General features: G+C 36.7%; 1 protein-coding gene across 1 annotated transcript in view; it reads left to right on the top strand.

The window, feature by feature from the left end:
• Positions 1–416: 416 nt before the first annotated feature.
• SV2C (synaptic vesicle glycoprotein 2C) overlaps positions 417–23,098 on the top strand; it is an 85,619-nt gene continuing 62,937 nt past the window's right edge. The window contains exons 1-2 of the mRNA XM_053447960.1: positions 417–658; positions 17,047–17,711. Coding sequence (XP_053303935.1) covers positions 17,147–17,711 — 565 coding nt within the window. The 5' untranslated portion in view covers positions 417–658; positions 17,047–17,146. The remainder of the gene's footprint in view (positions 659–17,046; positions 17,712–23,098) is intronic.

Genomic DNA, 23,098 nt, shown 5'->3' on the forward strand with positions numbered 1-23,098 from the left:
TTTTTCTACTTAATTAAAATCTTTATGATATTCTCAGAAAAGTTTTTTTTTTGTAAAAATGAAAAAACAGATCTGATAAATTCAACATGATGGCAAAATGCCAGAGCTTCTATCAGCATATCTCCCTATGGTGTCCTGTCTCTGGTCCATTTCCTCTTAGCCTGTGCACATATAGAAATAGGATTTTCACTAGAAACAAAGTGCATACCATCAAATTATTCAAGTATAACTGATAACCCCATGTGTCTGCACTCACTCCTCCCCCACAACTGCTCCAGGCTGCTTCCTACTATGAGCTGGGATTGCCCACTCCACTCCCAGCATTTCAATTATTGATTACACACAGACCTCCCCTCCCTATCCATTCCATCTGTTCGCTTTTACTTCACCTCTTGTTCAGTGCAAAAAAGAAGGCATGTCTCTGTGTGTGCTTGATTGAGAGAATTTGTTCTCTCTATAGTGTTCCTATTCAGCACTGCAGCAGAGGAAAACTGCAGAGTAAGATCCACCCAATCTGATAGTCATCCCTTACTGGTGGCCTTTCAGCACTGAGAGGAGGACAGCTCCCTGCACTGCGAGCTTCTGCTGATGTGCTCACAGGAGGCAACTGTCTCGAGGTGATCGAACAAGCCCTATGGTGATCTGCTGATGTGAAGAGGTAAGTGGAATGGAAGAGGGCAAATTATATTCTCCACTTTTGCAACTACCCCATATCTATAAATTGTCCTGTATGAGCTTTGTGGTCCATTGTAAGCAGCGATGGTATTGCATGTTCTTAGCAACTTTTTGCAAAGCTATGTCTATGAAATCAAGGTTAATATTTAATTTTGAAGACTTTTGGAACGTTATTTTATTTCACTTGGGCAAATCATTTAACCTGTCAGTTGCTGGGAGCATACCCCCAGATTGGCTGCAGCAACACAAAATATAGAAAATAGAAATCTAGTGCTTAACTCATGGTATTACTAGTAGTAAATCAAATTAATGTCTTTTAAATTGCATTTCATTGCACTTATTTTATTCTATACATATACCCCCATGACATATGTGGTTGGTACTATGCTTGTTAAAATCACAGCGAGGGATCGTAAATCTGCTTTATGTTACGAAGTGATCATTATTTTAAAGGATTTAATTGAGATATGATTTTGTTCTGAACCTTGCTATGGTTGAAATCCTTCAGGAGAATGCCTGAGTATGAAACTTATTGCAGTCTAGTAGTTGGCTCAAAGTGCAGAGCTCATGCTGCAGAACCAGAGAAGTGCTCTGCCTGCTCATCCCACACCGCTTAAACGCTCTGCACTACTTTCCTGTCAAGGACCCTTTGGTGCAGACAGGGTTAAGCCCGACCTGCAGGTTCGGTTAAGACTGACTCATTCCCTGTGAGCCGTCATCTGTCATCCATCTGCACAGCGAGGGGAAGGTGTCAGGGCACAGCAAATCTCATTACCAGAGGCGGTGTGCGTCAAAGGGAGTCTCCTGTGCTGGGTACTAGCCACGTTTCCAGCAAGTGATCATTCATAATACATATATATATATATATATATATATATATATATATATATATATATATATATATATATAGCAAGACTCTGAATAAAGAAAATAGAAATAGCAGTGTGAGTGTGAGTGTGAGTGTGTGAGCTGCATTGAACTGCAGTGCAGGATGCACGAGTAAAGGGACGCTTCTAGTTTGGAGGTCCCTCCTTTGTCACTGTATCTAGGGGAGTTCCTTGAAGGTCTAATTAATTAATTTACTTGACAAGAAAAGTTCATTCATGGTACCAAATGAAATACTAGGATATTTCATGAGTACTAAAAAAAGATTACTCAGTAGTTAAGTCAGTCCTATATATATATTCTGAGCTCTTCATCCTATTTTCATTTATTCCAAATGTCAAAAACGTCCCATGTTTCATGCTGAGGTGACATGCTACACTAAAACATTCCTTATAATGTATACACACATGTATACCTAGATGAACCCCTCCATACAATTAATCTGCAAATTTGTAGCACATGTATTATATAACCATTTTACATCATTCATAGTAAGTAAATTATAGTCATAATAATGAGTGTTAACCTGAAATAATGGGTTTATATAGTAAATGGTAAAATTTATTCATAGACGTATTTGTTTTCTTCACCTCTTTGATTGTAACTGGGGTAGGATACCCTGTGTAATGATTCAGATTGCCCTTGCACCATTACATCATATCATAAATTATTCTATGTAGACATTATTATTTACCACCTACCATTGACTGCTGGAGGACTTTGCACTCCGCAGTGCGTTACCATTGAGAAAATTACACTATAAAAAAAATCACACTCCTAACAAAAGAATTCTTGATCACGGTACCAGCTCTGTGCATATGTGCCTTAGCTTTTTGAATTTTTTCATTTATTTATTTTTTATCAAGGCGCACTTATGAATAGATTCTAAAAAGCAACAAATGTACTCTTCTCTGCCTCCAATTTTTTTCTGGAAAACATATTAAAAAATTATGAAAAATGAGTAAGGAATTTTGCTTTATAAAAATTGTGAACATTTGACATGCTCTTGGGGACATTTTTCAACTATAACAATAGTTAACTATCTCTTTAATACAAATGTAATACATTGATGAAAATTATTGAAGCAATCCAAGCAATGTGTTAACACCCTTCTTGCACATAAACAGTTAACTAATCATTTACATCATATAATATCGTACACTGGTAAAACACATAAAAAAGGAAGCTAAATAAGCAAATACATAGTGTAAAATTAATACATATTTTGGAAAAACTTAAAATACTCAATATTAAATGTATTTTTTTCTAACTAATTACCAATTTAAAAAGTATATTTTTTATATGAAGCACATAATTGACAATGAAGTTTGATGTCAATACTATGCACTTCTGCTTAAAGCTCAAGAGACTGTAACTATGTACATAATGTAATGTCATTCATACGAACATAACATTGAACATAATCAATTCAATTACAAATATATCTGTTTGCAAACACCATAAAATGAAGCCAGCCGCCACAAACATTTCTGGGGCTGAGTTGTTCCTAGAACTGAATTCAATCCGGTAGATCATTGTCAGAACAACTGATATCCTTAAGTGTGCACAACACCTTACTATCAACTGAATTACAATTAGCGTGCCAGTATTTGAAATGTATTTGTAGACAGGTACACAAAAAACAACTTAAAATGTTTTTCTGGTAAATATGCTGACAGTATAAAAAACCCAGCCGATATGAAATGTATACAATGCATAATTAGCTGTATTATTTCGATGATATGGTATGGCCAATGCAGATAGAAGCAGTGATTCTAATCCACAGGCTGCTAGAATTGCTAGGCGTCCTTGTACCGCACAATTGTGTCTGGTAGGTGGGTGGCGAATCACTTAGAATTTGCATTCTTTTGCGTCATTATACTGTGGTGCAGTGCTTTCAATTGATCATGTCACGATGAACCAAAACAGGGAGTGGCTATGGTGAGAAATCCAGAATGAACAGATAAGGCACCAGTATGTGCGAAGCTCGTATAGGACTTCCTTTTGATCGGCAGAATCATTCTTATGTTATAAACCACTGGACAGAAATGTAATTTCTATCTCACGAATATCGCTGCATCACATAAAACACCCCATAACGATCCTTTACGTTGCTGAGGTACTTACGCTATGTCTCACAGACGATCCATGGTTGCAGGACCTGATCACAGTGCAAGATTTTTCTTTAGCTGAAGGGTATTAGGGGAACATTTGGGAAAAATGTGAAAATGAAGAACGTTCGAGAATCTACTCATGTATTCGTAATACTAAGTATTGTGACGGCAACACATTCAAGATAAAAAAAGAAGTGATTAATGTTATTGCCTTTTTAGTTTGGAAATGCTGTCCATCCACTTAAACCATCCCCAAAATGATTTTATTTGGGTTGACATTTGACAAACCAACATCTTTCCTCTCAATTGTTCTTGTACTTTTATACCTCATTCAAAATCTCACCTTATAAATGGTTCAGTGACTCCGTTTGCTGAATGGAAAGCTAGATGATGAAGGTGGGCAGTATCATCATTGTTGTTTTAATAGCTGATTTTTGGATATCATTAAATACATCTGCTAAACATGGCTTCTAAGCCAGGAACATCAATTTTGTCATGCATGGACATAGAGATGTACACTCCGATACACACCTCCCTGTGTCTTCAAAATATTAGTGACAATATAATAAAAAGTATAAAAGTCCTTCTGCAGTAGGGATATAAAATACATCCCAAAAAAGACATAATCCTCCAAGGATGAATCTAAATAAAAAAGGACATTGCCGTATATTACACCAAGAGAAAAATGGAGGAACCCTTTATTGGGCCACACAGAAAAAAGAAATAATGTTTCCTAAACTTTTGGGACATTATTGATGGGCCAATAAAAGGTATTAACTTTGACTAAAAACTCCAGCATATATCTAATAAGCATACACGCAAACAATTACTTTGTAAGGTACCAAACAATATGACAAGTAGTATCTTGAAGTAAGGATATGTCTGTGACCTGGAGGACTGTTTTACACCTGTAACACTAGTGTATATTCCCTATTCTTGATGCAATAACTCCATAATACATAATAATAAAATGCAGTTCCAATATCATACTGGATCCTTTGTATTCTCATATAAATTGTGTAATGGGTTGATTACCTTGTGACACTATACAATATAATTATAAGGTCCGTTTACTGCCCCTGACAGCTCCACTAAAAAAGAATGCATGTTAAAGTAATCTGTGAATATGAAAAACATATTAAAGCACTTACCTGACATAGAAGTTGGTCCGACACTTCTTGCCACTGATTGGCTGCTTGAAGCAGCCAATTAGCGGCAGGAAAGCACTTCTATTAAATCTCCCCAAATGAGATCACACCAATGAGATCACCTCTGCCTACAGCTTTTCCAGAGCCAGGGCTGGAGCCGACTGGCAATAAGTATATCACGTGCGCGGAGGTGTGTTCAGCCAAACATATCTCTTGTAAGGAAATTAGCGAGGGGAGGGACACATGCTTTTGTCTGTAACATGTGTTAAGCGTACCATTTCATAAAAAATGTTGTAATCCCTAAACAGAAACAAAAACCAACCCAGAAATAAAACATGTCAAATGAAAAAGCCGAAGACAATGGAAAAAAAGCAAACCTTGCATATACTTCCTGGTTATCTATAATTAAGGTGCTGATAAAAACACCATGAGACTTATCTCTCCCCACATAGATAGCAGCTTCCCTTGTGCACATGTAATCATTAATGACTTTAGTGACGCAATAAAAACATCTATTTTCCAAATATCCTGTATGTTAGCATAGATTGGATGAATTGATTTAATTTAAGGAAATGTAACAATATTTTATGGTACCAAAGATTTATGTGAACAAGATAGACATTTAAAAAACAAATTGTACATTTTCCACAAATGAATTTAAAATATATGACTTGTTGGCACTATCAGTAATTTTGTTCTTGATTTAGATTATACATAAAAAAGAAAACTAAATAATATGTAATACTATGTAGAGATAATATATTACAAAGACTGCTTTAAATGATTTTAAATTATGAATACACTGTTTTTTTAAGCCAAGTGCCCAATTGCAGTTTGTGTACAGGTTAGATGATAAATCTATCAGGCCTTGAACTCAATGGAACACTGATCTTGTAGTTAATTATATTATAGCGTTAATACCGCCTATGTTATAAACACATACTGGATTTATGCATATTATACACTTAATGGGGAAAAGGGAATTTGATAGCATTGTAATCACGTTACTCAGCTTCGGAAATGTTAGAGGTGACAAATTTATATATGTTAAATATTCTGAAATTTAGTTAAAATGTTATTAGGATTTTCATGCGCTGTTGGGTCACTTAAATGGGAAATACAGTAAGCCTTAAACAAGTCCGGTAAGGTTTCACTAAAGAACTCTCTAGTGAAGAATGCAATTTGTTATAGAACTCCTTCCTTGTATCTCATTTCCCATTAGAGCTTTCAGTATTCCTGACAGTGACAGACTACCTTGTGTGGAGCAACCCAGATACAAAGGAGGGTTTAAAAAAAGCATCCATCTTCCTTGGCACAAAGCAAAGAAGTCTGTAAAATCTGTAACTAAAGCGTTTAGTTGTTTTGGTAAAATTATACATTATACACAAAATATATACAGGTTTATCGCTTTAGATATTATACTATTAGGAAATGTACGGTATATATATAAAATGTTATAACTGAAAGACATGTTATTACTCCAATGAGTGGGTTCAAATACACAAGACTCACACGCTTAATCGGGCAATGCATTATGGGAGCAAGAACAAAGCATCACATTACTGTTGGGTATTTAACTTGTCTTTATCAGAATACAATTGTGTACAAATGTTAGAATGGAATTCTTAAATAGATTTAGAAATGTAAGAATTTAAAAAGCACAATAAATCAAATTAACAATTGTCTAGAGTCATACATCAATGATGGAGTAATCAGGTATACAAAAGCCAATTCTACTGCAAGGTTACTTAACGGTGTTATAATAATGATACCATTCCATTGATGTGTTCGTTGGAAATCCCTGTTCTAACTGTAGTCCATAGTAAAAAAAAACAAACTAAAATAGATTCTAAGAAAGCACTAAAAGAGTTAAATCATAGGCCAAGAAAGCAGTAGTGAACCACATAAGTTTGAAATCTTATCCGCATAAAAGATATCTCTACAATCACAGTTTCATATATATTTTATATTACACTGATTTGGGATACTGAAGAACTACAGGAAATTGCACAGTTCAAATGGCACCATGTTTGTAAAGGTGGTGTACTTTTTATTTACTGTAATCAAAGTATACCCACTACAACAGGATGGTCAGCAGCTTTCTTTAAATGAAGAACGTAATAAAAATGCATTATGCAAAGCAGCAAGGATTTTAATGTAGTATACACTTTTCCTGATCATCCCCAATTAAAAGAGTATGTTGGTCAGCCTACTCCCCTGTTGGATTCATGCGACCTTGGAACATGAATGGGCAATTGCTGCTCTATCTTGTGGAAATTATTATGTCAATTAGTGTAGTATAGTAGGTTAAAAAACGACTTCAGTCTATCAAGTTCAACCTTTCACACATATCTGCTTCTAAAGTTCTAAAGTTCTATAGCTGATCCAAAAGAAGGCAAAAAAAAAACCCTACTTGGGGCCATTACCAATTATGCCACAACAGGGAAAAAATTCCTTTGTGATTCCATATCGGCAATCAGATTACTCCGTGGATTAATTTTCCAATACGACTGTCCTTTTAGCAGTTGTATCCCTTTATGTTATGCTTAGCCAGAAAAGCATCCAGGCCGTTCTTAACAATTTCCACAGAGTTAGATAACACAACATCCTTAGGCAGAGCGTTCCATATTCTTATTGTTCTTACTGTGAAGAACCCTTTCCTATGCTGATGCTGAAATCTCCTTTCCTCAAGTCTCAACTGATGACCTCGTGTCTTTTGTAGAGACCTCTTGGTGAATGGATCACTAGAGAGCTGTTTATACTGACCTTGTATGTATTTGTACAATGTGATCAGATCCCCTCTTAGACGTCTCTTTTCAAGTGAAAACAAGTTCAGTTTTTCTAGTCTTTCTTCATAACTAAAATATCTGTTCCTCTAATTAGCATGCCTCCGCACTTTCTCCAGCTCTATAGCATCCTTCTTAAAAACTGGTGCCCAAAATTGCACTGCATATTCAAGGTGAGGCCTCACCATTGCTTTTTAAAGAGGTAAAATTATATTTTTATCTCGTGATTTAATACTCCTCTTTATGCATGTCAATACCTTACTGGCTTTTGCAACCACTGACTGGCACTGCACTTTGTTGCTAGGTCTATGCTCTACAATTATACCTAAGTCCTTCTCATTTTCTGCTTTTCCCAATGCAATGCCGTTAAGAGTGTAAGTTGCATACTTACCAAAGTGCATTACCTTACACTTATCTATATTGAATCTCATCTGCCACTTTTTTGACGAGTCCCCTAGTTTAACCAAATCATTCTGAAGAGACGCTACATCCTGATCAGACTTTATAAGCTTACCTAATTTTGTGTCATCAACACATCATAAAATGCAATTAAATTGGTCTGATGTCATCTGTTCTTCACAAAACCGTGCCGACTCCTACTGATGATATCATTGTTCACAATATATTCCATCTCTTAGTAAACTCTCAAACAATTACCCCACCACAGATGTTAAGCTTACAGGTCTGTAGTTCACAGACGAATATTGGTAGATATCATCAGGTTTGAAAAGTAGGCTTTTCAGTACCGCAAGAAGCTGAAATGCCCAATCAGCAGGACCACTCCATTGATTAAGACCACTTACTTTTCTTGTTAAAAGTAGTTTGTACCAGAATCATATTTTAAGCATCATAGACTCTACTTTTTGCTTCCAATGTTAAATAAAGAAATGCAAAAAACCCATGACCTTTGTCAATTGCTTAAGAAAACACAAGGACAGTAATTAGAACGATAGCAGCATAGCTTTTCTTTGAATATAGAAAGCACAAAGGTACAAATGTTTACCATTGCCAGTAGCTGAGGCCATGCGATGGCTAGCTAGATAATATAAGCCATTCAATTAAGTATGTTAATGTTCAGGAGTATCGCAAACTGCAATGAATCCTGTTTGTGTTAATAGATAATGGCGTCCAGGGCTGCAGGATACGTTGAAACTACTGGGAATCACATCAGTTAGAAGATTATCTGAATTTCATTAAGTGATTGGATTTCTAGCACATAAGGAAATATTGCCCTATAGCTTGACAGAATCATCCCTCGGGACTATAAATATTTGTCCAGCAATAAAAGGCTGCCACACTTGTTATATCAAATGCTATTTTTGCTTTCAAGGTACAGAAACACGCATAGCTTTAGACCACCTAAATGTTTAATAAAATCGCATTTATGGTCCTGCTACCATTTTTGAGTTATTTATTTATTTGTTACGAGCTGATAGATTCTTCAGCGCTGTATGATTTAAATATAGGGTGGTTAACAAATAAATAAAAAATATATTTACACATTCAGATTAAACAGGAGTTAGGACCCTGTCCGTGATATTGCCAAATTCATGCAAAGATCCTGGCAAGAATGATGGGTTTATGAGGACCGCATAACACTTAACAAAAATAATCAGACTATATATATATATATATATATATATATATATATATATATTGTGGGGGACAGCTCACGCATGGGGCGGCAATGACAGTTTCACACAGGTTTCCAACGTAAAAGCGTGTTTATTTAGATGTTGTAGTCACAGAGCACCTTGTAAACAAAACAAACTATAAGCCTGTCCGGCTCTAACTAAACAGCAGGATACCTCTCTAGCAGCCTAAGGTCTGACGCAAAGCAAAGAAACCAGTTTTGTATGGGGTAAAGCTTCATACCTGGTGGGCTGCAGCGCTGGCTGTAGCTGCTCCTTCATTCAGTTTCTCCCTTCCTCTGCAAACCTAACAGCCCTCTCTTTTAAGGCTTCCTCCCCAGTAACGAGCTTAGGAAGCCTCACCTGAGAGCACCTGGGTTTGCTACCATGCCTGGCTGAGGTAACCAGGTGAGATATATATCCCATCAACCACTCTCCCATACACTTTACCACAATATATATACATATATATATATAGCAACTAGCCATTTGGATTTACATTTTGGGTGAAGACTACGTAAAAAAGGAATAGTCTTTTATGCCGATATAAATTTTCCCTATGGAATGTTACAGCTGAGCAAACATTTGTAAGACTCCAGAATGGTGATATTTAACATTACCTGCTCTTGGCTGAGTTAATCTCATACTGTTGCCCATTACTTAGAATGTAGTTTTATATGATGGAACAACCCCAGGTGTAAAATATTGATTGGTTTTATATTAAATAACAACTGCTGTATGAGATTATTCTAAACTACACTTGTAAAATGGTTTGGTAATTTAATTCATGATGGATATCTCAGCAGCACTCACTGAACCATTGAGTCTGGACTTAAGGTATTTGTATTACTCTCCCTAAAGCACTTTTTCTAATCGCCAGCAGTGAAAATGTAGTTTTATTTTTTAATTTGCAATGTTTTCCTACCAAAAAAGGTAAACCTAACGGCCAGTTCTACTCAAACATTCAATTGTGCACCGCTGTACAGCAAAAAATCCAATTTCAGCATATTCTACTGATATAGGCTAAAGATTTTAATTGGAATTGATGATAAACATAAATTATGTATTTGTAGATATTACATCCAGATTTAATTTACTGAACTGAAATTGAAAAAGACGAAAGGATAAGGCATAAACAAACGCTATCTTTTCTTGTTCCTCCACCGCATGGATTTCCCTGTTATACTCTATAGTCACATATTCTGGATGTTCTACCCATCTCTTCTGTAATCTAAGCAAAGCACAGCCAATCAATTTACTTTTATGTTAGATATACTGTTTTCAGCATCAACCACCATAAGTTGTTCTCTGCGCCCACATCTATATTCTGTCTTAGAAACATAGAATTTGAAAGCACATAAGAACCATTTTGCCCATCTAGGCTGCCCATTTTCCCTGTTGTAAAAAGTGGGACCTCAACCAATCCATGGTCTTGTCATATGCCTATCCTATTCATATTTACATTCTTTCAGTCTATTAAACACTATCGCATCTGCAGGGAGACTGTTCCACTTATCTACCACCCTCTCAGTAAAGTAGAACTTCCTTCCATTACATCATTATCTGACCTTCTAGTTTAAGACTATGACTTCTGCCATCTGCAATGCAAATTACTCCTATTAGTTGTTCATGATTTAACATTTCCCATTTAGCCTGTTAACTTTTTCAAATACCTCTTTGGTCAGTATTTGAAATGCTTTTCTATCTGCTCTAAACCTTCTTCCTAAAAAGCCAACCCCCTTTGCTGCTGGTCCAGTTACAGTAAGTAAATGCATCAAGTTTCAGAAATTATATTAAAAAAATATGCTGACCATGTTGGTTTGGGGTGAGCTGTGGTATTACCATACCTGGGAACTTCTGGGCTCTGGCTACTCGGAGCCTTCCCTTGTGGGACGCGGCAAGACTGCCCACTGACCTCAGTGGGAGGTCCCGCTGACATTGGTGGGAGGTCCTGCTGACATCAGGGGCGTTCCTGCTGATGTTGGGGGCGTTCCCACTGATAGCAGCGGGAAACACCCCCATTTAAAGGTAGGAGGATTCAGGTCTAGACCCGGAGAACCGGAGAAGCGGTGCTTCACCCGGAGAGTTCCCAGGTATGGGTATGGCAGATATAACTGTGCTTCTCCTACATAGTTGTGTACAATTACAATGTACTCAAAAATATAAGCAAATGAAAAGCAGTGACCCTATTATTGTTGTAGTTTGGAGGTATATTAGTGCCTTGTGACATAAATAACATTAGAGCTAAAGTATTGCCTAGTTTATACCCTGAAAGGTATGTTGGTTAAAGAGGATACATAAACCAAACAAAAGACTTCAGTTAATATCAGTAGGTGATAAACACTCCCTTTAATAAAACACATTTTAAATTATTAAGGCTAATTCATGCCAATGTTAAAATAGCAAAATAATTATTATTATTTTGTATTATTTTTTATTGTTTTAGCACCTTCATATTCCGTAGTACTGTACAATGCGTAGACAGGACATAACAAGTAGTATATAAGATAACAATATGTCTTGCAGAACAACAGGTGAGGAGGGCCCTGCTCAAACGAGCTTTTGGTAATGGGGCATAATATTTCCTAAACATGAAAAGGAAATAATTATAGTGAACCCTAGAGTGTGATACAGTATATTAGAGTCTACGGTGAATTGTATGAATAGTTTTTATATTCTTAAACAATGTCTTACTAAAAGTCACCAAAGAGTCCATCTGGAACATAATTGTGAATTTATTAAAAAAATATTTCTTTTTGCATATAAGGGGTGCTCCGCTTAGAGGAAACACCAAGCTTGATGGGATATGTTTTTCTATAGACAGGCTGAAAAAAGATAAGTAGATCTGTAGAAGTAACAGTTATTTCAGTTAAGGTCTAAATGTAATGCAATTCACAGCCATTAAACATAAGCTGCCATTTTTTTCTCTGTTTTTTTGCATGGTTTTGGCAAGCACACATGGGAGGATTATAAATATAATCATCACATTAACAACAAGGGGTAATCCATCCCTTGTCATGTGTAAATAATAATCTTCAACTCACCTACTTCTTCAAATGATCAGATAAATATTTTGGCTTTGTCATTAATATCTCTATGTACAGCTCTATGAGTTAAAAAGGGATGCGCATCCCCCATACAATATTAGAGGTAATCCTTTTGATGATGAGTTAAAATGTGTATTTCAAATCAATTGAAAACCACAGACATTTTCTGTGATGATTTCTTTTAGAATTTAAAAAGAATATTTGATACAAACGCAACCTTGAATAGTTTTGTTGGATTCTTTGAAGCTTAGAGGTTTGTCCATTTTCTGAATGGATAAAACTAACTACAGTATCTGTTAGATTTACCATTACCTTCCATCTGCTCGTGTCTGTCTGGTGCGATGTCATTTTACAGAGTGAAGTCATCTTGTTACAAAGCCTTTTCATTACTGCGGATCCATGTCCGGAAACATTGGGTGAAACAGACCCATAAATCAATTTGACTTCTCTTAGCACCTTCTATGCAGATCTGACATATACTGTTATCAGTGGAGAAATATACTTTATGGTTTATACTTTATTTACTTTATGCGAAAGCAAATTTCAATTGAATTTTCACTTTGCATGCAAATATGATTTCTGTAATATTTCACAAAATAAGTGTTTGGACTTTAACATTTTATAAAACATTATGGACTTGCATGTTTTATTATGGCAAAATTAGACAATAATATTTTGTTTCTCGGATGATTCAGATAAATCATATTTGTTGTATTAATACTTTAATTAATATAATATATTCTGTTAGGAACAAGTTAGGAATACATACCCTTTCAGCTCTTGGTGTCTATATCTCTGAGCCCAGGCTATAGTAGGGTACACAGGATAACCTGTTAGAAGCTATTACATAACTATCATCACTGGACAGACTAGATGGGATGAATGGTTCTTATCTGCCTTCAAATTCTTTGTTTGTAGACTGGAGTACATCTTTTCCCTGTAAATCTTTCTCAAGTTTATGTAAAAGATTGGCTATTTTGTGGAGACTAAATGTAAAAGTTTAGGCTAGCTAGTAGCGAAAGACAACTTGACACGAGGACAGAAAGAAATTAACAGCCATCCCAACTCTGACCTGTAGAATTTGGTCCATTTTTCTGGCACTCACTCCCAGATAATGCAACAATGGGGATTTATTTTAACATGCTCATGTAGACTCAAAAAACATTTCTACTTGGGACATATTGTGTTCAGAACTATAGCAGGTGAAATATGTTTTAATGATTCAATTTTCCAATTTATTCATACAAATGTCTAACCAAGTTTGTTTTTAATTCCACATCATTGTTTTCAATGCTGGATGCAGTTGCGTTCCGTTTATGTTTTAAGAAATGATGAAACATACATTACAAGAGATGGTGAATTTAAGCCCAATGGGCAAGCCTGGCCAGCAGGGCCAATAACATAGTAAACACTTTTCATGTGCACTACCCACTCTTTCTCATTATCTCCATTTTCCCTAACTCTTCACTTTCTCTTTATCCCTCCTCCTCTTCCTCTTTATTTCTCTCTTTTCTTCCTATCTATCCCAATTCTTCGCATCTTTCATTATCTATCTCTGTATCTCTGTTCTTTCTCTTTATTGCTCCCATTTGCCCCCATCTCTGCTCGTTTTCTCTGTCTTCCCCTTCGGACTCTTTCTTACCCTTTGAACTGTCTCCCTCTATCTATCTCTCCCTTTGTCTCCACATTTCTTAACTTACCGCAGAGCTCTGTTCTGCTTCAATGATGAGGGCTGGGATATGAAGTCATACTTCTGTGCTCAGCATCTATTGGCGGCATGGGCGTAGGAACCCCTAAAAATCTGGGGGGGACAGCATTTTCCCCCATCAGATCCCCACATGCATGTATAGATTAACTGAATAAGACATACAAACCCTATATTTGCAAGTATATATATAAATACTGTATGGAAACATAGCGTAGCAGATATGGATCAACAGAATAGCATTAAAGATAGAAACTCCCTAAATTACAGGCATAGATCACAGGTCGCACACCCCAAAGGCCAGCCCTGGTGTCCACATTCCCCACATATAACCTGACCAGCACTCAGATTACACAAACAAATTACAGTCCAGAGTGAGACAACTTTGTCCCCAAACAGCCCAGTGTGAGCCAACATTGCCCCCAAACAGACCAGCGTGAGCCAACTTTGTCCCCAAACAGCCCAGCGTGAGCCAACTTTGTCCCCAAACAGCCCAGCTCACAAATAATTAAAGCAATTCATCCACACATTAATTCATTATTTCACTAATTCCCACAATTCATCCACACGTGGATTAATTCATTCTCTTACTCATTCACACAATTCATCCACATATTAATTCATTCATTCTAACTCTTTATTTCAATATACTTACTAGCCCCTTTTGTTACTTTTATCCCCACTTCACCCCCTTCTCACACTATCTACCCCCTCCTCATACTATCTACCCCCCTTCTCACACTATCTACCCCCTCCTCTTACTATCTACCCCTCCTCATACTATCTACCCCCTTCTCACATTATTTACCCCTCATCATACTATCTACCCCCTCCCTACCCCCTTCTCACACTATCTACACCCTCCTCATACTATCTACCCCCTCCCTACCCCCTTCTCACACTATCTACCCTCTCCCTACCCCCCTTCTCACCAGCTACCCTCTTCTCGCTAGCTACCCTCTTCCTGCCCCCCCTTCTCGCTAGCTACCCTCTTCCTGTCCCCCCTTCTCGCTAGCTACCCTCTCCCTATCCCCCTTTGTAGGTTACTTACCGTGCAGTCCTGTGGTGGGAGCGCGAGGCCTCTGCCTCGCTGCTCTGCCGCGATGCGCACAGCTTCACTGCTGAGCGCCGGCATATGACGTCATATGCCGGCGCTCAGAGTGAAAAGCCGGCACCGAGACAGATGCCTCACGCTCCCACCACTGCAGTCGGGGCAGCGTTGAGGCGGGTGGCGGCGGCGGCAGGGAGCAGAGGAGACAGAAGGACGCCGAGCGGTTGCTGAAAACAACCGCTCGGCACCCCTCTCTCTCCTCCTGCGGCGTTTCTATTGGGAGGGTCCCTACAGCCCTGGGGGGGGATTTCTTCATTAACGCATGAGTTACTGGGGGGATCTATTCCTACGCCCATGATTGGCGGTAGCATTACGAGGGAGCAGTAGACATGAGGTCTGCATGAATAGACCTCACCCTTCCTATATTTTGGGGTGGTTTGATGGAGATTCATGATCTCCCCAACCAGCCCTGCTTCTCTAGTGGCTTCTCTATTAATTTTATTTTTCCCACGAATATCCAAAATAACCAATTATGTTCTAGCATTAGTCTATAAATTACACTGTAATGTATCTTTTTATGTATTTATAAATATACTTATTTTTTTAGCTCCTGCAGTGTACACAATAGTTTTCAGTGTAACAGTTCTATTAACCCAGCAGCATACCTTATGTTTGTAATGTTTTAGACTGGTATTACTGGGCTGCCCAAAGACCAAATCCTCACTTCTACCTACTATTATTTAAATCTAGTCTTGGACATTTCCCCATTTTCTACTTTACAGGGAAATTGAGTGTTTTATAAGCGATATGAATTATGAAACAATTAATCATTTATCCCTGCCAAATCTTGTCAGTATAAACATTTCTTAAATGTTAAAGGATTATCTGGCACCAAGTGCATCCAACAGGTGGTTTTGGTGGTTTCCTAAACAGCTAACTTAATTCATTTTATATTGTTTGCTATTACACACAAATCCACAAAAATGACACTTATGTAAACTAAAACTCTTTTCTAAGAACAAGCATAACTGCAAAAATCTCCTCTGAATATACTACTGTATATATGTAAAATAAATAAATGTATTCATTCTGCGGTAGTATATAATTATAATTAAAATGTGTACAGTGGCTTTTTATTCAGTTCATTAAATTATGGTTAATGTTCTAGTTCATAAAAATGATATTGCAGCGAAGCATTATTCCTGACTAAGTACCATTAGATTCAATAAAATGAACTTTGTTAATCTCCAGTTAAGCAATTGCATATGCGCATTCCAGTCTATACAATATACCGTATACATGTATTGTTTTAATCATTTATTGGGTTTATAGTGTGTAAAATTAAGGTCCCATTGCAGGTTAGGCACCAAACCATATTGTAAGACATGCAACCTAGAATGTTTCAAATGCATTTTTGTTAATTTCTCAGAACTTCTGCAATGATCGGATATATTGTTTTCTTTCTTATTATAACATAGAAGGCAAGCAAGACAGGAAAAGTATTCAACCCTGCCTTATGTCTACTTTCAAATTTTATAAACCCAGACATTCCATGAGCATGATGTAGGTAAAAGCTCCATTCTGGAGATTCCAGATAGGAATACATGTAAATAACCTCTGCTCTCTACTAAATCTTGACTTTCTTAATAAAGGGGTAAGCAATTTGCGGCACAACTGCACCACCAATAATTCTTTCTTAGCAATAAAAGGCCACAAAATTTTAAATTAAGGTACAGCTCCTGACTAAATAATTGTTTGATTATTATTAAGGTTTAATGCCATCTATACTGTATATTTAAGCCTTAATTGATTAACCACAAACTAATGGATCAAATAGAGAGAACTCTTAAAATCCATAAGTGGAGCGTTCTTTGTACTTACTAAACTATACAAATTAATTGGTTAGCATGTATGTGTAGCTTTTGCACTGTAATTGTGGAAACATTGCCCATTCTTAACTGGTTGTGCTTAATAAGCTTTTTTTTCTCTTTTTTTGCCTTGCAGATGTGTTCTTGAGAATTGTTATCTTATACACTGCACAACAAAAGCACTGAGCCAATTCCAGAACAGATCGACAGTGACTAGTATTTGGAAATTGTAAACAATGGAAAACTCCTACAGGGACAGGACTTCACTAGTAAGAGGTGCTAAAGATATAGCCAAGGAAGCAAAGAGACATACATCAAAAAGTTCAAGCCGAGTAGTGGAAGTAGATCATGATGGGTATACTTACAGATCCAACAACCAGTACCCCAATGAAGAGCCATATGCACATGGAAACTATAATGAAGAAGGTAATGATGATGAAGGGTCTAGTGAAGCAACAGAAGGACATGATGAAGATGATGAGATGTATGAAGGAGAATACCAAGGAATACCAGGCATGAGTCAGGCTAAAGATGGCTTGGTGGCTTTGGGCCAGCCTATCTCTGATGAATATAAAGATCAACGTGAGTTAGAAAGTGAAAGGAAAGCAGATGAAGAAGAACTGGCTCAACAGTATGAGCTAATAATTCAAGAATGTGGACATGGCCGTTTTCAATGGACTCTCTTCTTTGTCCTTGGAATGGCATTAATGGCTGATGGAGTAGAAGTATTTGTGGTTGGATTTGTGCTGCCTAGTGCAGAGACAGATATGTGCATTCCTAATTCAGGCTCAGGGTGGCTTGGTAAGTCTAATTTATGTTACATTATTAACATATTATACTTGCATTCAGTCTTCTGTTGTCGCATGTTGGAGACTTCTGACAATTTGAACAGATGTGTTTTAAAACTGACATTTGTTTAGGGTTTGCATACAAAATAAACACTTTATTTTAGCACAAAGTAATTTAAGTAGAAAAGAAACATGCATTCTGAAGTACTCAAGGCAATCAGCTCTTCAGTGGGATACACCTCTATCCCCTGATTGTTTCCTCTTAAAAGGTCATTGACAAGCCACCTGATCTTGTTAAGCAACAGCCAATTTCCAGGCAGCAAGTTGGCTGAAATCTTACAAGGTTGTTCTCCATATGTTACACATGTATTCTCCCATCATAGGCTCCATTCAGTCATAGAACCCCAGACAGTGGTGACTTAAAGATAAGCAGCAGAGCATGGACATTTGGAAATGAACAACAAACAAATCAGTACCATGTCTTCCAGTTCCCATTGTGCAATCAAAACACCACATCTATTGACACCATTGACAGCACAATGTTACTCAATATTATTATTATGATTTATTTTATATAGCGCCATCAAATTCCGTAGCGCTGTACAATGGGTAGACAGGACATAACAAGTAGTATATAACATAACAAATTGACTAACAGAGACAACAGGTGAGGAGGGCCCTGCTCAAATGAGCTTACAGTCCTATATATATATACTCAAGATATATGATCCCACAACCAGAAACCCCAGAAATGTGTTTAGCCACCTTCAGCTTCTAAGAATACCCAACATCATATGTTTTTACCATTGAGTAGATATACTGTATGACCAAAAATTTAAAAAAACACAGGAATTGAAGTTACAAAAATTCCACATTTTTTTTAATTTTTCTGTTGGTTTACAAAACATTTTCATGGTCAAAAGAGATAAGAAATTTTTATGCACTCGTTTTATGCTGGCCTTTTAAACATTTTGTCTCAGTTTTTTGCATCATATGGTCTGGGACTTTTTTTGTGTAAGTCTACCAAGAAAACCATGCATGAATGTTAAGACTTTGTAAGAAAAAGAAATATGAAGCTGTAAATTCCAGCTGTCTTATTGTAGAACCCATTACTAAGCTGGAGATTTGTTCTCGCAGGATAATTAATTATTCTAATGAAATTTGTTTTTGACTTAATACCAGTTAAATCACGTCTAGAACTATCAATGTTTGTTCAAGACAATAAAAATTGTAATTATTTTAATTTTAATGAATATGCTCAGTGTTTACTATAATGCATTATTGTTTGTGTACAATTTAATAATTCCAAAAAATATGTTTAATAGCTTTTCAAATTGAGATTATTACATTCATATGTGCCTCCTACACACTGTAAGCTTGTGAATAGGGCTCTACTATGCAATGGTTTGCCTCTGTTTGACCATCAAAGTCGCTAGTTCTCCAGCATTATGCTTTGGGAAACACTTTTAAAGGACTGGAATCATTATCATACTTTGAACCATTTCAGCTTAAAGGCTTAAAACTATAATTAAGAATCAGTTCATTCCTACTCCCATTTTCTATCTCTATTCTCTATGTTCTTTGTTCTATCAACTCTAAGACCAAGTGTCCTGGAAATCAAGTACACTAGCTGTGGAATATCACAAATAGACCTTGGACCAGCTCAGGGAGCCCATGGACAAAGCAAGCCAACTCACCCTGTAGAAACACAGGTCTTGTGTCAGGATTGGGAGGGTGCTTAATCTAGGCTCTGACACATGCTCCTCTCATTCCTGACAAACTAAGTCTATGTGTTAACCAGCATTAATTAATCTGATCTTCTTGCAGCGACACATTACCGAATCATCTGGAATCCAGCAACGTATTCTAGCTTAGGCCATCTGGCACAGCAGAGGGTGATCTGCTCCTCTACTGTGCCACTGCTTAATGCCCCGTATACAAGAGAGATCTCTGATCTCCCCAACGGGCCCATTTACACTATGAAGGTTATGTAGAGCCTCAATAGGGTGCATTACAAAGCATTAAGGACATGGAGGGCCAGATATGATGTCATATACTGGCACTCTGCAGTGCCCAAGATAAATATGTTACTGCTTGAGTCCCCAGCCCCATTAGCTTTGCAATAATGCCTAGGTATACTTTTACATTTGAAAAATTGTAATATCAATATTTTTACATTTTATTTACAAAGCACACGCAGAATCTGTAGCACTATAGCATTAAGAGGAAAATACCAATTTAACAATAAGATTACTATCAACAATAACATGAGCACATAAAAGACATACTAGTATAGAAGGAGAAGTGAGCTCTGCTTTTTACGTCTCTACTCTCATTATCTCTCCGCAGTCTGATGGATTGTGGTTTGATACATATAGTCAGACTAATTTCTAATTTAGTTATATTAGCCTTTAAAAAAAAGAGATTGATCTCAGAGTCTAATGCAGCAAGGAATTTTCAAGGATCCATTAGTGATGTTTGCAGACCTAATCTACTTATGTGTACTGTAGCAGCACAAAGAAATACAATTAGACTAACAGCATACACAGGGATAGCAATATGTTCATTATTTGGCTTGAAGAAGAAAAGGCTTTAAAGCAAAGACCAACTTGAAGCAAGAAGAAGTGATTTTACGAGGCTGCATCTTCACTTTGCTCCAGGTGCAGATGAGGAAATTGTGTTGCTATAATATTTATAAATATTATGTTTTGTATTCTTGCATAATAACTGAGTTTGTTGCTGCAGCTAAATATCTAAAGTTAGGAAACTAGGCAGAGAAAGGCAGTGCACATTCATGTAATATGAGAACATGATTCAGAACTGTGTCAAAATATCTGAGCGTTATATGTTATTAAAAAAATACTTTTTAAAAAGCTTATTTTTTTGAAATACCTTTGGGGGAAATTTCTGTGAGTCATGGCAATATTTGCACATGTATGGTTATGCTTTATACACACTAAATATAGATACACAAGGAATAAAAACCGGTGTAATATATTTCAATAAAACATGTACAGAATATCATAATATTAACGGTTTTCAAAAAAAATTGATCTCACCGAAGGTGTTTAGAGTGCTGATTAGTCAAACATAGAATGTCTGATGTGGGAAGGTTTCTTACAGAGAAAATGATTCTCATAAAATCTCAAGATGACTAAATGCACAAAAAACGGGAAAGGGTGTAATCCATTGGGCAGATTCACAAATACTCTTTGATTTTTGCGTATGCTTGATTTGCCATCAAACAGGTATGGGCAAATGTATAGTTCAAACATTCCATGGCACAAATTCTAATGGAAACCCACACTTAAAAAAGTAGTACACATAGATTTTTTGTGTTTTACCAGTGTTTTTCATAATGCAGTTTATATACTGGAATGTTTAATAATTTTCACAGTGCATTAAAATATCATATGGCTCCTCCAATTCTTTACAGTTCATTAATTAAATGCAACATTTTTATATCACTTCACACTTATAGAATATAAAGGCAGAAATTCACATGAAACACTTATATTGTATAATCTGTTTCATGTGTAAAATTGAAACAAGGCTATATTCATTCTTTACTCACTGTCAACATATATTAGCCACATTCATCTTCCTTTATCGCAAAGTGAAAGGCAGTTAATGAATGTGATAATACAAGGACCTTATATACATAGTATATACAAGAATGAAATCTTCCTAAGATTTTTTCTATTTTCAATCAATTTCCTTTTATAGATTTAATAGAGTTAATACCATCAATCCTGTATACTATAATAATGAGTATTTTATTGGTTCAGAGTCAAAAGCGGTATATACCGAGAATCCAGACAAAGAGATATTTTGTTTCAATATTTTGCAATGTTAACATCTGGGTTAAATAAAGTGAAAAATGCTTTTTATATAAAGAAGGGCAAGAAGAACAGGACATACCGGTACGTCCATAGGGGATTCTTGTGATGCGTTTTTTTTTGGATGTACCGGTACGTCCATAGGGGACTGAAGGGGTTAAGTATAGGTAAAGTTGATGCTCTTCAGTTGCTGTCATGGCAGACAGTCCGCTGAGCATTGTCACTTGCATAGGTCTTGAGAAGTATATGTTCTCTCTCGCCAAAAAATATAAACACAACAGATCACCAGTAGACAACCTGATAAAATCATAATAATAACACAAACATATGCCATAAACCATAATCCACATACAGTGCATTCCAATTCTGGTACTTTTTATTCACTCATAGGCAGTTAGAACACAATTCAGCTTAGAACTGGAAAGCCCCAGACAGTGGCTTTCCCAGGAATCATATTTAACCCTTTTGTGACAGGACTGTTTCATTTAAAAGTATGAAAATTAGCTATAGTGACATTGTAACACTGATATCTATCATACATTTCTGAATCACTCCCCCACATGTACATATTTTTCAAAAGTAGAGTATCCAGGGTATTCAACTTGACCCTTTTTTTGCAGCCATTTTACCACCAGTATTTTCCAATCTTTGCCAAAGAGGTAAAATTTTTGATTGATTTTTTTCAAAATAAAAAGATTTACCAAGAAACAACATATCGAGGCATTTTAGCAACATCGCCTGAGCAACGCTTGCTTCCTAAGTGCTCTTTCCAGCAACAGGGCTCCGTTATATTTGAAAGACACGTGGTCTTTCTCGAGACCCCTAAATAATGCACATGCGTACATATACACAGTTCTGATTAGAAGGCTCTAGCGCATGCATTCATAGATACCTCATTTAAATACATATACACACCTGCATACACACCAAGCTCCTACCTGCAGATTATCTGTTCCTGAAGCTGCAGATTCCAGGCTGGGGAATCCTGGCACCATAACTCTAAGCCTTTCCTTTCCCTTCAAAGCCATGCAGCTTCCCCTCTTACTGAATGTAACATATGACCACTAAAGCAGCTTCTTACTGGTACATCCTGTCACATGTCAGAAAATAGGAAACTAATTCTGCCCTTACTGATCATACAACCATAATACCCCTGCTGCAAGAGAGGCCCTGCTGCCCCTTGCACCAATTGGCCCTATCTGACCTCTCACATCACTTCACAAGTACTGTATTCCTTCTGTACAGTGTAGGCTTCTCCAGAAATAACACAACAGCAAGTGGGGTCCCCTAGCCACCAGGGGCATGAAACATTAGCCCCATTGCTAACTCTCCCCTGGATATAACTAGGTACCTTTAGTCAATAAATGAACCCAAACAATCCACACAAAAAAACCTAAATAACCCACAGGTTGATACAAATATATAGTAGGCTAAGACACAAAATATGACACACATTCCACAAATAACTGAAAGTAAAATCACAATATAAGTCCACTTAATACATACCGTATATATATCCCTAATCAGAGGGTTCCTTCCTACATAATATAACCATTATAGA

Source organism: Spea bombifrons, chromosome 1 (genome assembly GCF_027358695.1).
Source record: "Spea bombifrons isolate aSpeBom1 chromosome 1, aSpeBom1.2.pri, whole genome shotgun sequence".
NCBI classification, from domain to species: Eukaryota; Metazoa; Chordata; class Amphibia; order Anura; family Pelobatidae; genus Spea; species Spea bombifrons.